Below are 18,472 nucleotides of genomic sequence, written 5' to 3'. Positions count from 1 at the left end.
AGAGCTGAAATAAGTGAAATAGAGACTAACGAAAAATAGAGAAATCAGTGGAACTAAGAGCCGGCTCTTGGAAAAGATAAACAAAATTGACAAATGTTTAACTAGGCTCATCAAAAAAAAAAAAAAAAAAGAGAGAGAGAGAGAGAAAGCCCAAGTCAGTAAAACCAGAAATGAAAAAGAATTTACAGCTAACTGCACAGAAATACAGAGGGTCATAAGAGATTGCTATACACCAATAAAATGTGCAACCTAGAAAAAAATGGACAAATTTTTGGAAATATATAATCTCCCAACCAAATCAGGAAGAAAGTACAAATAGACTAATTAACAGTAATGAAATTGAATCAGTAGTAAAAATTCAAGACTGGATGCCTTCATAGTTTAATTCTACCAAACATTAATACCTATCCTTTTGAAACTACTCGAAAAAATTTAAGAGAAAGGAACACTTCTGAACTTATTCTGTGGGGTCCGCATCACCCTGATACCAAAACCATACTGAAAAAATCACACAAAAAAGAAAATTGCAGCTGTTCCCTATATGAACATAGATGTAAAAATTCTCAACAAAATATAAGCTAACTGAATCCAACAATGCATTAAAGGATCATACACAACAATCAAGTGGAATTTATCCTAGTAATACAAAGATTTTTTAGTGCTCGCAAATCAATCAATATGATACATCACATTAAGAAATTGGAGAATAAAGCCACGTGGTCATCTCAGTAGATGTTGAAAAGGCTTTTGATAAAGTTCAACATCCAATTATGAGAAAACAATCTCAGGAAAATTGGCATAGAGGAAATGTACCTCAATATAATAAAGGCCATTTATGATAAACATACAGCTCTTAATAACATCATGTTCAGTGGTGAAAAGCTGAGTGCAATTCCTTTAAGATGAGGAACAAGACAAAGTTGTTTGTTTACTCTTATCACTTCTATTCAACATAGTTTTGAAAGTCCTGGCCACAGAAATCAGAGAAGGAAAATAAATAAGAGGAATCCAAATTGGAAAGGAAGAAGTAAAACTGTCATTGTTTGCAGATGACATGATACTGTACATAGAAAATCCTAAAAATGCTACCAGAAGACGAATAGAGCTCATCAATGAATTTGGTAAAGCTGCAGGATACAAAATTAACATACATCTATCTGTTGCATCTCTATACAGCAACAAATTATCTGAAAGAGAAACTAAAGAATCCCATTTACAGTCACATCAAAAAGAATAAAATATCTAGGAAGAAACCTACCTAAGACCTGTACTAAGAAAACTTTAAAGATAGTGGTGTAAGAAATTGAATACAAAACAAACAGATGAAAAGATACTCCTTGTTCATGGATTGGAAGAATCAATATTGTTAAAATGATCATACTACCCCAATCAGTCTGTAGATTCAATACAATCCCTATCAAAATACCAATGGCATTTTTTCCCTCAGAACTAGAACATTTAATTTTAAGATTTGTATGCAAACACAAAGGACCTTGAATAGCCAAAACAATCTTGAGAAAGAGGAACAGATCCTGAGGTATTATGCTCCCCGACTTCAGATTGTACTACAAAGCTACAGTGATCAAAACTGAATGGTACTGGCACAAAAACAGACATAGATTAATGAAACAGAAAGGAGAATCCAGAAATAAACCCACATGTTTGTGGTCAATTAATCTATGACAGAAAAGATAAGAATGTGCAATGGGGAAACACAGTCTCTTCAGTAAGTGGTGCTGGGAAAATTGTATAGCTACATGTAAATAAATTGAACTGGACTACTTTCTCACACAAAAGTAAATTCAAAGTGGTTTAAAGACCTAAATGTAAGAACAGAAACCATAAAGCTCATATAAGAAAACATAGGCATAACACTGTATGACACAAATGATGGAAAATTTTTTTGGATCTGTCTCCTAAGATAAAGAGAAATGAAAGCAAAAATAAACAAATGGATTTCAAAGCTTTTGCACAGCCAAGGAAACCATTGCCAAAATGAAAACAATCTACTGAATGGGGAAGAATATTTGTAAATCATATGACTGATTGGGAGTTGGTCACTGCTGTGATCGACCTATCTATCTTATCTTTATCCTTTCATCTGTTGATGGGTCCGTAGAATATTACTCAGCTGTAAAAAGATGAAATCTTGCCATTTGCAATAATATGGATGGACCTGGAGGGTATTATGCTTGGTGAAATAAATCTGAGAAAGACAAATACTGTGTGTTATCACTTACATATGGTGTAATCTAAAAAATGAAACAAAAGAATGAATATAACAAAACAGAAAAGGCAGATATAGAGAACAAATTAGTGGTTATCAGTAGGTAGAGGGAAGGAAGGAGGGGCAAAATAGGGGCAAGAGATTAAGAAGTACAAACTACCATGTCTAAAATAAATAACCCGCAAGGATATGTTGTACACCACAGGGAATATAGCCAACATTTTATAATAACTTTAAATAACTATTAATATAAAAATACTGAATCATGAACTTGTATACCTGAGATTAATATAATATTATGAATCAACTGTACCTCAAAAAAAAAAGTCTATATTGCAAATCTATGTTTTCCACAAACATTGTTGAAATGTACTTTTAAAAAGTTTAGGATGTATGTTAGGCTGTGCCCATTGTTTTCTTACTATTCTTAACGTTAAGGTAATTTGTTCATTTTATTTCAAGTTTCTGGATTAAATGAGGTTGAGTGTATCAGTTATTGCTTCTTCTGCCTTCTGAACAATACATTTGTTAGATAGGAAATAGTTTAGTAGATATTCTGTTCTTTGAATTAGATTTCTATCAGAAGATGTCAGGATAATTGAAACCCCTCTTTCTTCATATAGTGTATTTTGGAACCAGTTTTGTAATGTTTTTTTGGAAAGTATCATCCATGCTTCTTTTCTGGATAGATCAGCTATAGTATGCTACTGTATAAGAAGGTTTTCTTTTTGGTTCCTCAGTTTTATTGATTACTATACTATTAAGTTCATGAGTTTCTATATAGGAGTAACTTCTGGAACAATCAGTGAATTTGGCTTTGAAAATTTTGGGATTTGGGACTGAACCATAATTTCTGAACTTGAGCAAGTCACTTAAGCTTTGTGGACCTCAGTTTTTCCATATATAAATTAGGGATAATAATGTTACTCATTATCATTTAGGATTACAAAACAGATTGTTGTTGTTCAGTTGCTAAGTTGTCTCTGACTGTTTGTGACCCCATGGACTGCCGCACGCCAGGCCTCCCTGTCCTTCACTACCTCCCAGAGTTTGCTCAAACTCATGTCCATTGAGTCGGTGATGCCATCCAACCATCTCATCCTCTGCCACCCGCTTCTCCTTTTGTCTTCAATCTTTCCCAGCATTGGGTCTTTTTGAGTGAGGCAGCTCTTCAAATCAGGTGGCCAAAATATTGGAATGTCAGCTTCAGCATCAGTGAATGATTATTCCAGTGAATATTCAGGACTTATTTCCTTTAGGATTGATTGGTATGATCTCCTTGGTGTCCAAGGGATGCTCAAGAGTCTTTTCCAGCACCACAGTTCGAAATATCAATTCTTCGGTGCTCAGTTTTCTTTATAGTACAACGCTCACATCCATTACATGACTACTGGAAAAAATCATAGCTTTGACTATGCAGACCTTGGTCAGCAAAGTGATGTCTCTGCTATTTAATATTCTATCTAGGTTTGTCATATCTTTTCTTCAAAGGAGAAAACATCTTTTAATTTTATGGCTGCAGGTACCATCTGCAGTGATTTTCAATTCAGTTCAGTTGCTCAGTCGTGTCTGACTCTTTGCGACCCCATGAATTGCAGCATGCCAGGCCTCCGGTCCATCACCAACTCCCGGAGTTCACTCAAATTCACGTCCGTCAAGCCGGTGATGCCATCCAGCCATGTCATCCTCTGTCGTCCCCTTCTCCTCCTGCCCCCAATCCCTCCCAGCATCAGAGAGTCTTTTCCAATGAGTCCATTCTTCGCATGAGGTGGCCAAAGTACTGGAGTTTCAGCTTTAGCATCAGTCCTTCCAAAGAATACCCAGGACTGATCTCCTTTAGAATGAACTGGTTGGATCTCCTTGAAGTCCAAGGGATTCTCAAGAGTCTTCTCCAACACCACAGTTCAAAACCATCAATTCTTTGGTACTCAGCTATCTTCACAGTCCAACTCTCACATCCATACATGACTACTGGAAAAACCATAGTCTTGACTAGATGGACTTTTGTTGGCAAAGTAATGTCTCTGCTTTTGAATATGCTATCCAGGTTGGTCATAACTTTTCTTCCAAGGAGTAAGCAACTTTTAATTTCATGGCTGCAATCACCATCTGCAGTGATTTTGGAGCCCAAATAAATAAAGTCTGACACTGTTTCCACTGTTTCCTCATTTATTTCCCATGAAGTGATGGGACCAGATGCCATGATCTTCATTTTCTGAATGTTGAGCTTTAAGCCAACTTTTTCACTCTTCTCTTTCACTTTCATCAAGAGGCTTTTTAGTTCCTGTTCACTTTCTGTCATAAGGGTGGTGTAACCTGCATATCTGAGGTGACTGATATTTCTCCTGGCAATCTTGATTCCAGCTTGTGCTTCTTCCAGCTCCGCGTTTCTCATGATGTACTCTGCATATCATTTAAATAAGCAGAGGGACAATATACAGCCTTGACGTACTCCTTTTCCTATTTGGAACCAGTCTGTTGTTCTATGTCCAGTTCTAACTGTTGCTTCCTGACCTGCATACAGATTTCTCAAGAGGCAGGTCAGGTGGTCTGGTATTCCCATCTCTTGAAGAATTTTCCAGTTTACTGTGATCCACACAGTCAAAGGCTTTGGCATAGTCAATAAAGCAGAAATAGATGTTTTTCTGGAACTCTCTTGCTTTCTTGATGATCCATTGGATGTTGGCAATTTGATCTCTGGTTCCTCTGCCTTTTCTAAATCCAGCTTGAACATCTGGAAGTTCACGGTTCATGTATTGCTAAAGCCTGGCTTGGAGAATTTTGAGCATTCCTTTACTAGTGTGTGAGATGAGTGCAATTGTGTGGTAGTTTGAGCATTCTTTGGCATTGCCTTTCTTTGGGATTGAAATGAAAACTGACTTTTTCCAGTCCTGTGGCCACTGCTGAGTTTTCCAAATTTGCTGGCATATTGAGTGCAGCACTTTCACAGCATCATCTTCCAGGATTTGAATAGCTCAACTGGAATTCCATCACCTCGCTAGCTTTGTTCATAGTAATGCTTCCTAAGGCCCACTTGACTTCACATTCCAGGATGTCTGGCTCTAGGTGAGTGATCACACCATTGTGAATATCTTGGTCATGAAGATCTTTTTTTGTACAGTTCTTCTGTGTATTCTTGCCACCTCTTCTTAATATCTTCTGCTTCTGGTAGGTCCATACCATTTCTGTCCTTTATCGAGCCCATCTTTGCATGAAATGTTCTGTTGGTATCTCTAATTTTCTTGAAGAGATCTTTAGTTTTTCCCATTCTGTTGTTTTCCTCTATTTCTTTGCATTGATCACTGAGGAAGGCTTTCTTATCTCTCCTTGTTATTCTTCAGAACTCTGCATTCAGATGCTTGTATCTTTCCTTTTCTCCTTTGCTTTTCGCTTCTCTTCTTTTCACAGCTATTTGTAAGGCCTCCACAGACGCCCTTTTGCTTTTTTGCATTTCTTTTCCGTGGGGATGGTCTTGATCCCTGTCTCCTGTATAATGTCACGAACCTCCGTCCATAGTTCATCAGGCACTCTACCTATCAGATCTAGTCCCTTAAATCTATTTCTCACTTCCACTGTATCGTCATAAGGGATTTGATTTAGGTCATACTTGAATGGTCTAGTGGTTTTCCCTACTTTTTTCAAATTTCCCTACTTTCTTAAATTCAGAACCCTTCTGAATTTGGCAATAAGGAGTTCATGATCTGAGGCACAGTCAGCTCACAGTTTTGTTTTTTCTGACTGTATAGAGCTTCTCCATCTTTGGCTGCAAAGAATATAATCAATCTGACTTCAGTGTTGACCATCTGGTGATGTCCGTGTGTAGAGTCTTCTCTTGTGTTATTGGAAGAGGGTGTTTGCTATGACCAGTGCGTTTTCTTGGCAAAACTCTATTAGCCTTTGCCCTGCTTCATTCCATATTCCAACGCCAAATTTGCCTGTTACCCCAGGTGTTTCTTGACTTCCTACTTTTGCATTCCAGGCCCCTATAATGAAAAGGACATCTTTTTTTGGGTATTAGTTCTAAACGCTCTTGTAGGTCTTCATAGAACCATTCACCTTCAGCTTCTTCAGTGTTACTGGTTGGGGCATAGACTTGGATTACTGTGATATTGAATGGTTTGTCTTGGAAATGAACAGAGATTATTCTGTCATTTTTGACATTGCATCCAAGTACTGCATTTCAGACTCTTTTGTTGACCATGATGGCTAGTCCATTTCTTCTAAGGGATTCCTGCCCACAGTAGTAGATATAATGGTCATTTGAGTTAAATTCACCCATTCCAGTCCATTTTAGTTTGCTGATTCCTAGAATGTCGATGTGCACTCTTTCCATCTCCTGTTTGACTACTTCTAATTTGCGTTGATTCATGGACCTAACATCATAGGTTCCTATGCAATATTGCTCTTTACGGCATTGGACCTTGCTTCTATCACCAGACACATACACAACTGGGTATTGTTTTTTGCTTTGGCTCCATCCCTTCATTCTTTCTGGAGTTATTTCTCCACAGATCTCCAGGAGCATATTGGGCACCTACTGACCTGGGGAGTTCCTCTTTCAGTATCCTATCATTTTGCCTTTTCATACTGTTCATGGGGTTCTCAAGCAAGAAATCTGAAGTGGTTTGCCATTCCCTTCTCCAGTGGACCGCATTCTGTCAGACCTCTCCACCATGACCCTCCTGTCTTGGGTGGCCCCACACGGCATGGCTTAGTTTCATTGAGTTAGACAAGGCTGCGGTCTGTGTGATTAGATTGACTAGTTTTCTGTGATTATGGTTTGTGTGTCTGCCCTCTGATGCCTCCTACCATCTTCCTTGGGTTTCTCTTACCTTGGACTTGGGGTATCTCTTCTCAGCTGCTTCAGCAAAGCGCAGCTGCTGCTCCTTACCTTGGACGAGGGGTATCTCCTCACCGCCGCCCCTCCTGACCTGAACATGAAGTAGCTCCTCTCGGCCCTCCTGCGCCTGCACAGCCACCTCTCCTTGGACATGGGGCAGTGATTTTAGAGCCCAAGAAATAAAATCTGCCACTATTTCCATTTTTTCTCCATCTATTTGCGATGAAGTGATTGGACCGGAAAACATTCCGGTTTTAAGCCAGCTTTTTCACTCTCTTCTTTCACCTTCATCAAGAGGCTCTTTAGTTCCTCTTTGCTTTCTGTGATAAGGGTGGTCTCATATACACATCTGAGGTTATTGATATTTTTCCCAGCAATCTTGATTCCAGCTTGTGTTTCATCCAGCCTGGCATTTTGCATGATATACTCTGCATATAAATTAAATAACAGGGTGACAATATACAACCTGGACATATCTTTGCCAATTTTGAATATTTCCACTGTTCCATGTCTGGTTTCAACTGTTGTTTCTTGACCTGCTTACAGGTTTCTCAGGAGGCAAGTTAAGGTGGTCACAACAAGAGAAGTCACTGCAATGAAAAGCTATGAGAAGCCTGTGCACCACAACAAAATAGACTAGGGTTTCAAAAATAGCTTACTGTTTATGGTTTGGGCTTCCCTGGTGGCTCAGATGGTAAAGAATCTGCATGCAGTGCAGGGGACCTGGGTTAGGAAGATACCCTGGAGAAGGGCATGACAACCCACTCCAGTATTCTTTCCTGGAGAATTCCCATGAACCAAGGAGCCAGGAGGGCTACATTCCATGGGGTCACAAAAGGTTGGACACAACTGAGCAACTGAGCACACATTAATGGTTTATACAAATAGTGCCTTTACGTTACATAACAAATATGATAGCTCAGTAATGACCTTAGGGGCATAAGCTCGTCTCATCTTCCTGTTCACCATCTTTAGTATGTAAGACTTTTGCCCTTGTGCTTTTTGAGTCATTGCCACAAAATGGCTATTATAACTTTGGGCTTTTTGTTATAGTTCAGACATAAAGAACAGAAAGGACTAAAATGCTCAAGGAAAAAACCTGTTTTTTTCTTAGTGAGGTTCTCTCTTAATTTGGCCAGGGAACCCCCTAGGGATATATGCCTGCAGTGCATTGGCCAGAAGTGTGTTACATGGCTACTTATGACTTTTAAGGAAAGCTTGGGGATTGTATGTTTTGGCTCTTCAGTCTCTATAGTAGAGGAAGCAAAGGTGAATATACTGTGTTTAGGATATAGGTCAGCTAGTCAACAATGTTTGCTTTCGTCAGTGGTTCAAAGGATTTAACGATGCACTGTATTTTAAAAATTTTATAGAGTGTAATTTAAATAAATGGTATTTATTATTTCTCTTAGCTTCGATTATGATCTTGTAACCTAGAGTTATTTTTTATTTTATTCTAATTTTATATTCAAGGCTCAGAATATCTTCGAGATTAGTTACTTACTTGATTGTTAAATGAGTTCATCTTGTTGCCTACATCGTAGAAATTAGTATAAATATGTTTATGTGTAAATATTGCATCATTTCCAACCAGCTTCTGTGTTTTTATCTAAAGGGAGTGAGCACTGTTCTCACATTTGGGTGATCTTTGTGAACCATACATCCTAACGCTCAATTGTCATGAGTTTGTTTTTATATCTGAGCTTCTCTTTTAGGGCTCTTTTGATATGTTTGAAAATCTTTTGCACAGAATGATGGCCCACCATTCATGTCTCCTGCCTTGTTCTCTCTTAGATGTCAATGATATCGCTTAAAGAGCCAAATCTTTCCTATAGGTACTATTGACATGGGCATTAGTTTTTCTTTTCCAAAGCCATAGGTGTCAACAGTGTTGTTTTTTTTTTTTTTAATTTTTAGCATTTTCTCCCTAAAATCCTTCTGTTTGTTATGTAAAACTTGAAAGTTTCTAGAGTTACCTTTCAGATTGCTGCATGACAATGACCTTCATAGTCACTAGTATTCAGGCAAGATTGTATTATTTCTCCCCGTGGTAAAAGATGTAAAGAAAAGGCCCTAGTTTCAAATAATGAAGTCATTCTTCATTAAAAAAAAAAAATGCCCCAGGAGGTAAATAATTCCTGGAGGTGAGCTGAGAAGGGGAACCAAGGAGTGAGAATCTTAAATGAGGTCAGAGAAAACTAAGAAACAGGAATCTCCGAAGATTTTGGAAATGACCAGAGGAATTTTTAGGATGCATTGTGAAGTGGGAGACACTTCAGGTTTATTATTTCTGAATCTTTTTATTTTGATGAAAATGTAGTAGTTTACAAATTCTGTCATATTGGGTGAAGCAGGACTTTGTGTATATAGTTTCTGTTTGTTTGTTTGTTTTTGCTGCCTGCCTTCCTTCTTTTTTTTTTTAGACATTGTTCGAAGTGATGTTGCCTTGGATAAACAGAAAGGCTGCAAGATTGCCCAGCACCCTGATGTTATGCTGGAGCTCCAACGGGAGAAGGCAGCTCAGATGCATCTGGTTCTTCTAAAGGAGCAATTCTCCAATACTTACAGTAATCTTATATTAACAGGTAAGGATATTGGGGTCGGCTGAAATCTTAGAGCTCTGTAGATTGATGGTCTCCATTGGTTAGCAGCTTGATGCTTGGGAGACACTAAAGTGGGATTCAGATGATCTGTCTGTCTCTTTGCACATATCCTTTTTAAAATCATGATGAGTATTCATAGAAAATATTTATTATATTTTGCAGATGTATTTTGACTTGAGGTTATGGGTGGTTTGGCATGTGTGTTCTCAAAAGAAGGACCAATGAAAACCTAATGAAGCCTTGTAAAAATATGACTTTTTAGATGTGTGCCAATAGATTTGAGAGAATTACTAAATTTGGTGTCTAAGAAGCAGCTATTTTCCTCTTTGTGTGTATGCCCTTTCTGTGAACCCAGTGAATATAAAGATGAAATGTAAAAGAGATAATGATCCACAGGCAGAGCTGAGAATGTTCTATTTTTGGGAGAGTTTGAAACTATCTAGGGAATTTGATTTTCTTTTTAAGAGCAAAGAGGCAATAAGACTGAGCCATATTCACTTACTTCCTTGGTTCTAGGAGGGAAGTGAATATGTGTGAAAGTTTAAAGGAGAAACAACTTTTTGCGGGGCTGCTGCAAACTTTGCTAGTAAAGAGCATGTGAGTTGCATGCCTTTGTCAAACTTTGGAAAGAATTCTAATAGCACACTATAGTGTGAGAATCATGAGGGACTTGTGATGAACTAAGAAGAGCAGTCTGAGTTACCTCCATTTTCCTAAGGGTACGCAAGGCAGATCTGCATTATATTGATTCAGATAAACTTTAATAAATCAAAGTGTATGTTTTTCTTGTTTATGAATATTAAAAATAAAAAGATGCAATGTCTGATGAGCAATGAACATCTCACACTTACTTTTGTAAGCTCCAAGTTAGGAAAATTAAAAAATTTTTTACAAACTTGCTGGCATTTCACCAGGAATTACTGAGTGGCAACCAAGTTGTTTTGCTTTTGAAAAAGTGCAAGTCTCTACTAAGTTTCCATCTTGTAACTGGTGAAAAACCCAACAGCGTAAGATGAAAGCCAGATTTAAATGTGACTTTAGAGAGCAGAAAAGAGGATTATGGATTTCATAAGTATAGGCCCTATTTTTTGTTCTTGGATAGGTCATTAAGGAGGGAAAACTTTAAAGTGATTTATGGCTAATAAATCCTAAATTGGTTAGTAAAACTATGTTTAAGTTTAGATGTTTGGAAAGAACATATTTTTCTCCAAATTTCTTTAGTCTACCTCAGATGTACAAATGTACATGTGTATAGTATTTTCCAATTTAGTTATTCTAACATTTTTAAGCATACATTAGAGAGGTCAAATCCTGTGTTCTTTAATGTGGCATAGAAAGAGCTTAGGGTAATTCTAATCCTAAACTGTGCATCCAGAGTGTGGCTTGAAGGCATATTATCTTTGAAAACACAAATGCTCTATTGAGTTCAATGGAATCTTTTTTAATTCTCAGTAACATAATCCCTTTGGATGTTTATTCACAGTTCAAACTGTTGGAATCAACATTGTCAACTTTTACCCTGACAACTTGCTTACTTTCTACTAAACAAACTTACCCTAGAGAAGAGCCTCTTTCCTGCTCTCACTTCTCCCAAGCTGCTTCAAAGAGCCCTCAGGCATTTTCCACATTTTTCACCCAAATGCCTGTGCAGAGGTGGTACCTTGCTGCAGACAGAGCATTTGGTGTGCCCTGGTTTGTTTACATGAAAGTTCGAAAGGTTTTGGTTCCAGGTGTTGGGAAGAGATGGAGTCATTTCGTTTTAGCACCAGTGGTAAAACTATTTTAATATCTTTTAACTAACTCTTTGATTTTACACAGTGTGGTTTTCTAATTGTTATGAAGTTTAATCCTTGATTTCTTGTATAAATTTTGAGAACATGGTCTCCAGACAGCTAAACATAATATTTAAACATAACTAAACTAACTTTTGTAAATATTTCCCTTTTCGGTGATGAATGTATATTGGTAAGGAGGGTGAGGTTGAAGGGGCAGAGACCTCTCAAATGAAGTGACTTTCTTTACCAACATTTTCAGAACACCTACCCTAGGATTTCTGCTTGGTGATGTTTCACTTATTTTGTATAACTGTGGCATAATGTTTGAAATATCTGCGATGAAAGTTTGTGGGAACAGGATGAGGAAACTGGGCCTCCAAAATCTCAGAAGTAGATCACTCAACCTCTCTCCCCAACTATTTACAGAATTTCCTGTATATGGGTAGCAGTGTATCATAATTGTTTCCTGCTGGTGGTCAGTTATTGGTATAGTCTTTATTTTTAAATTGGACAACTAAGATAACAGTAGAGGAAAAAATTAATAAAGTGATTCAAATGTCAGTATAGTAAGAAATTAATAAAGTGATGGAAATGACAGCTGCTTAAAAGTGTACTAAAAATGATGGCTATTACCCCTACCTCACAAATAAGCCCTCATTCTTAGGTATTCCATCTTAGTTGATCATACTGACATCATTGAGATGAGAGGTATGCCTTCATATTCTGCATTCTAGCTCACAATCTCTCTTAAACAGCCATCCCTCAGATGACGGCAAACGATATTCTAGCTCTGAGGATCTTCTAAACAACCTTACGGTCCTAGTGACAACTCAGTCGATAGAAACAAGTAGTCCTCATTATGTTTTTTAAATACTGGATTGTATTTTTGCCTGACACTAAACATGTCTTAATATCTTCATGTGAATGATTTACATGGTATGGGAAATAATGTTAGCCTTACCTAATCTAAAGGGTTTTTGAAATAAACTCTTAAGGTTGTATGAAGGTGATGGAGGAATTCCAGGAGAACTTCAGTGATAGAACTGTTTTAAATATGCTGTATTCTTTCACACTAACTCTTCAACACATGCATGTAATCTTGTCCTGTATTATCCTGTAGCTTCTTGAATCTGAGAGTATTAAATATCACTGTGCATGTTACTCAAGGAGTGATAAATGAAAGTGAAAGTTTGGTAGGTGACTTTAAGAAAGAGTAGGAATCATAACTTCTGTATCTTTGTGCTTTCATGATTCTTACTGTGATAATTTTCAGTGTTTGTTGAAAATGTTCTGCTGTATACACAATGAATAAATTCACTCAAAGACTACTTCTTAAGGGTTGATTTGGATGTCTGTTAGGTTTGAATAGGTTCACATATATTATTTGTCTCCCTTCCCTTGGCAAACCCCTCTCTTTTAAGGTATAAATTGAACTTTTGTGGCAGATGCCTGTACTATAATCAAATGAAAGCAGAAAATAAAAAGTTAAAAGCCAGCCTTATGGGGCAATATGCTTTCTAGGATTTTGTTTAGAACATAAACTCCCAGAAGGCAAGGAATATCATATTTGTGCAAATATGCATATTGTGCTGCATCCTGCATGGTGAGTAGAACGTAGTGAATGATCCTGAAATGAAGTCAAGTTTTGAAAAATTTATGTTGTAAAGTCATCTAGTCAACTCTCAATTCCAAGCAGCCTGAAATATGTAGCCCTTGTAAATGGATGGCACTCGTCAAGATGCTTTCCAAAATTCTTTTTTGAGGATTCTTGTCATGTTATTTGAAGAAGGCAATGGCACCCCACTCCAATACTCTTGCCTGGAAGGTCCCATGGATGGAGGAGCCTAGTGGGCTGCGGTCCATGGGGTCGCTAAGAGTCGGCACCACTGAGCGACTTCACTTTCGCTTTTCACTTTCATGCATTGGAAAGGGCAATGGCACCCCACCCCGGTATTCTCGCCTGGATAATCCCAGAGATGGAGGAACCTGGTGGGCTGCCGTCTAAGGGGTCGCACAGAGTCGGACACGACTGAAGCGACTTAGCAGCAGCAGCAGCAGCAGCAGTCATGTTATTGTCTGATACTGTAGGTTTTGTACTTCTTCTTTCTGTAATTAGATTTCAAAGTAGACTGGAATTCCTATGGTTAGCTTTACTGTATTACTGTGAAAATGAATTGAGCAAAAGAAGCTCATACTTCCCTGTTATGGTCAATCTTTCTAACTTCAGCTCACCAAAGGGCTCAAATAAGTGGAATGAAAATTGTTCTTTCAGTTTTCAAAGGACAGGATCCAGATCTGTTTAATTATTTGCATTATATAGTATAGTATTGAGGGCTTCCCAGGTGGTGCTAGTGGTAAAGAACCTACCTGCCAGGGCAGGAGATGTGAAATGTGGGCTCAGTCCCTGGTGGAAGGTCCCCTGGAGGAGGACAGAGCAACCCACTTCAGTATTCTTGCCTGGAGAATCCCATGGATAGAGAAGCCTGGCAGGCTGCAGTCCACAGAATCTCGGAGTCAGACATGACTGAAGAGGCTGAGCACACATGCAAGCATGGCTATTTCATAGTTGTTTAAGTGATCTTCTATTGCTAGGCATCAGTGGCGTCTCTAATTTTTAATGATTATAAATAATGTTGTGATGAACAGCATTGAATATATATCTTTGTGCAATGCCTGTGGGTATGAGTGCTGTGTCAAAGGAATGCACATTTAAATTTTTGATGCATTTAGTAAGTTGACTTTCAGAAAGGTCATGCTGGTTTATACAGTGTATGAGATAACTCATCATGTCTTTGCTCATACTGATTATTTTCCAATCTTTTATCTGTGTTACTGTAATAGAAAGTGATTGATATTGCATTGTTTTAAATTACATTTCATTGGTTAACCAGTGAGGTTAATAATCTTTTTACACTGGTTGCCATTTTTATTTCTTCTACGAATTGTACATTTCTTTAGCCTATGTTTTTAATTGAGTTGTTGGTCAATTTATTATTGAATAATAAGGTCATTTTTTATATTAGGGATATTAATCTTTTGTTATGCATATTGCCAAAAAATGTATTCTTGGACTTTTAAAATTTATCTTTGTCATATATATAAGTGACTAATGCTTTCTTTCACTTTCACTAAATATAGTTTAATTGTTTTTTCATTTTGTTTTATTTTTTCTCTCTCTCCCTTTCTCTGTGTTTATCCTGACAGGCTAACAGTTTGAGGATTGTCTCTATCCTGCCCTGCGTGTTCCTACTCTAGAACTAGGTATTATAATGGAGTTTGGTTCTGCTCTCTAATGATATTGGGGATGTTGTACATCTAGTTCCTGGGCAGCATAACCTGCCTGAGTTATGTACTTTGCTTTTTTCTTGGTGCTATTTTTGGGAATCTTTGTCTTGGAGTGTGTCGGAACTAGAGGAATAATGTTCTGTTCTTGTATTTGAATAATAAGATAATGAGTGTGCAGATACTTCATAGTCAGAGATTTATTTCACCTGTTTATAAATGAAGGAATCATAGTGGTCCCTTGATATAGAAATGTGTAAATGGTTAGGCAGCTTTTAATTCTACCTCATGTATTGATTCAGCATGTGAGTTTTGAAATCAGATAGTCTGAGTTTGATTCTACTTAACAGCTCCCTTACCTTGGGAAGTTTTTTAATCCTCTGTTTAGCTTTAATTTCTTCAAATGATTGTATCTTACATACTTTAGAGACTTGTTTGAAGATTAAATGAGGTTTTGTACATAATTCCTTAGCATAGTGCCTGAAACACAGTAAATATTCACTAAATGTTAGATTTTATTATTGTGATTAATCTTACAATGTTTTCAAATGCACATATTACTCTTGGGTAACTTTGTTGCTTTTGTGGTACTGAAATCTCTCTGCTTTAAGATGCCAATTGACACAGTATGGTAAGATAAAACTAATCAGAAATAGTTTTGAACTGTGCTATTAATTTATGGTAGTTTCATGATAAATCTACCACTCTGAACCTTAGATTCTTAGTTGTCTAGGATGTGTATAATAATTAGTAAAATAAAGCATGAGACACTATGTCCCCTGGAAAATGAAAGTCTGGGAATGTGTCATATGTGGGAAGTTTTGTTCAGAATGTTTTGATCAAGCATTTTGAGTTCTTTGAAAGCATGATACTAACTAGATGAACATTAGTTGGTATTAGAATTATCCCTGAATACCTGAAAATGAGGTATAATACCTCCTCTGAGGAAGAGCAGAACATCAATTAGATGGTATTTTACATATTAAAATAAACCCAGTGCTATTATCAAAACAGTGAGATATCTGCATAAAAGCCAGTGGCCATACATAAGTGCATAATCATGAAGTTATGTAGCACATGATTAGAAGTTCCCCTTTCCTCCAGGTCTTTTTGGTTTTAAGTACAAATATACATACTCTGTTGCTTGTAAGTCCTTATATGAAATATTACATAAGTGAAGATTCTTTTTGAACTCAATTCTTACTACTATATTCAACAGACATAAATTACATTTCAGTAAATGTGATCAGGAAAAAAAGGTAACGTAGGAGAAAAAGATATAATTGCAAAAACTGTTCATTTGTACATTACAACCATTGTACTGGCAATAGCACAGAGAATCACTAAAGAATATATATATTTTTCAAGTGGTCACATTCTGCTTCTCTCCGAATTAAACTTGGGAGCATTGATTAATTTCTGTTCCAAGTTGGTGGAATCTTTGTCTTTATGAATCACAGAGTGAGCTTCCTTGTTTTCAGGAGTCTTTGTGTTAGGAGACTTGAGGAGATGATCATTACTTCCTGCTTTTCACCCATATTCTATAAAAGATGATGTTGGAAGGAGTCCTTTGAATTTATTTATATATTAGCTCTCCTGTTTTCTTCTGTGAGAAGCAGTTTCTCATAGGATCCTTCATTTAGGTTGATGGCATCACATCAAAGCATAATTAAATAAAATGCAGATGGTGATTGCAGCCATGAAATTAAAAGACACTTACTCCTTGGAAGAAAAGTTATGACCAACCTAGATAGCATATTCAAAAGCAGAGACATTACTTTGCCAACAAAGGTCCACCTAGTCAAGGCTATGGTTTTTCCAGTGGTCATGTATGGATATGAGAGTTGGACTGTGAAGAAAGCTGAGTGCCGAAGAATTGATGCTTTTGAACTGTGGTGTTGGAGAAGACTCTTGAGAGTCCCTTGGACTGCAAGGAGATCCAACCAGTCCATTCTAAAGGAGATCAGTCCTGGGTGTTCTTTGGAAGGAATGATGCTAAAGCTGAAACTCCAGTACTTTGGCCACCTCATGCGAAGAGTTGACTCATTGGAAAAGACTCTGATGCTGGGAGCGATTGGGGGCAGGAGAAGAAGGGGCCGACAGAGGATGAGATGGCTGGGTGGCATCACCGGCTCGATGGACATGAGTTTGAGTGAACTCCGGGCATTGGTGATGGACAGGGAGGCCTGGGGTGCTGCGATTCGTGGGGTCGCAAAGAGTCGGACATGACTGAGTGACTGAACTGAACTGAACTGAACTGAATTTTTTTGGAAGGTGAATTAAGTGTGGATAGCCCTCTGCAATCTGGTTGAATCCAACAGTGGATTTTAGTGTATTTAGGTCAGTGATCTCTAAGGTCCAGGTAGATGTGGCAAAGGATGTATAGGCGCTCCAGGCTATGTATGAAGAAATCCGTCGAGTCAACATTTTCTGATTACTAGAGTTAACTTGTCAGAAGGTTATTAGTTTTATACATTTTAAAATTCTGAGAATAGGGTGAGAATTTTCCTATTTGAGAGGAACTGATAATGTTCCATCATCTGTTAGTTTAAGCATATTTAAACATATGGCAGTTCAATGTGCACAGCCAAGTGGACTTAAAGAGGCTTTTGAAAAGAAACATAATTAAATATAATTCTATTAAAAATAATGCCAGCATGAAGCAACAGCAAGAAAATTGAAAAACTGAGAGTTCACCTTTTAGTAAAAACTTTGTCAGCCGCAGAATGCAGTAAACATGATCTGGCAATATACTGTCCAAAAAAAATGCCTGAATTATCAAGAAGATTATTTGAAAATCAAATTTGCATGTTATTTTTAACAATATGTGTTATTGAAAGTTTATCTAATGCCCAGAAATTATTATTAATACTATTTTAAGAATCGGAGCAAAAAGGTGTTTGAATCATTGTTAAAAAAATCACAAAAAACATTGTTGATGAATTTGAAATTTCTATTTTGATCTATGTTTTATAATGTAACTAAAATATTACTGCAATGGTGCATAAGTAGTATATGTATGTATCACATATATATAATTTTATGTTACATTTGCATTATTTGTGATAAAAATATTTTACTGGTATGAAATAAAAAATGTAGGGACCAGAAACCTGTGAAGTCCTCTGTTCCTCACAGGAGTATAGGAAACTAGATATGAATAGGAACCTTAGGGTTAATAGGAACCTTAGGACCTAGGATTTGATCCTGCGCTTACCATGTACTAGTGTGAATTTGGGTAAATTACTTAATTTCATTCCCATTTGTAAAATAGAGAAAATAATATCTTACATAGTTTGTGAGGACTGGATTAATGTTATAAGTTCTTAATACAGAGCCATATGCTCGATGAATGTTAGTTATTTTGTTGTTATTATTTTAATTATTGTATTATTAATAATAAAGAGATTGTCCTTTTGGGAATCTTCCATAAATAAGCTTATGTCTAAGGTACTGTCACAATGCAAAGTGAGAGGAACTAAATAGATTCCAAAAGAAGTAAGTCCTTGAGTTTTATGATTATTGTCAGAAGTAAAGTTTTCTGTGCATTTGTTTTGTGTGTGTTGTGCGTGTGTGTGCATAAGGGTCTAGATTTTGGAGGAAGTAGAGAGTTTATTGTAGAGATTCTAAGGGCAAGAGCACATGAACACACTTGCCCACTCGCCACACTTCTTCCCTAGAGCAGCTCTTTTCTCTGTTAGGGTTCTAAAGAGGAGAAATGCAGCTATTCTAGAGTTTCTTTAGT

The 18,472-nt window shown here is 37.1% G+C and overlaps 1 protein-coding gene across 1 annotated transcript in view; it reads left to right on the top strand.

Annotated features, from left to right (window-relative positions):
• HPSE2 (heparanase 2 (inactive)) overlaps positions 1-18,472 on the top strand; it is a 688,998-nt gene that overhangs the window by 53,501 nt on the left and 617,025 nt on the right. The window contains exon 3 of the mRNA XM_052661035.1: positions 9,491-9,652. Within this exon, the coding sequence (XP_052516995.1) occupies positions 9,491-9,652 (162 nt within the window). The remainder of the gene's footprint in view (positions 1-9,490; positions 9,653-18,472) is intronic.

This window comes from Budorcas taxicolor, chromosome 23 (assembly GCF_023091745.1).
Source record: "Budorcas taxicolor isolate Tak-1 chromosome 23, Takin1.1, whole genome shotgun sequence".
NCBI lineage: Eukaryota > Metazoa > Chordata > Mammalia > Artiodactyla > Bovidae > Budorcas > Budorcas taxicolor.
The sequence above is the reverse complement of the archived record's forward strand: the minus strand, read 5'-3'. Positions and strand labels throughout refer to the sequence as shown.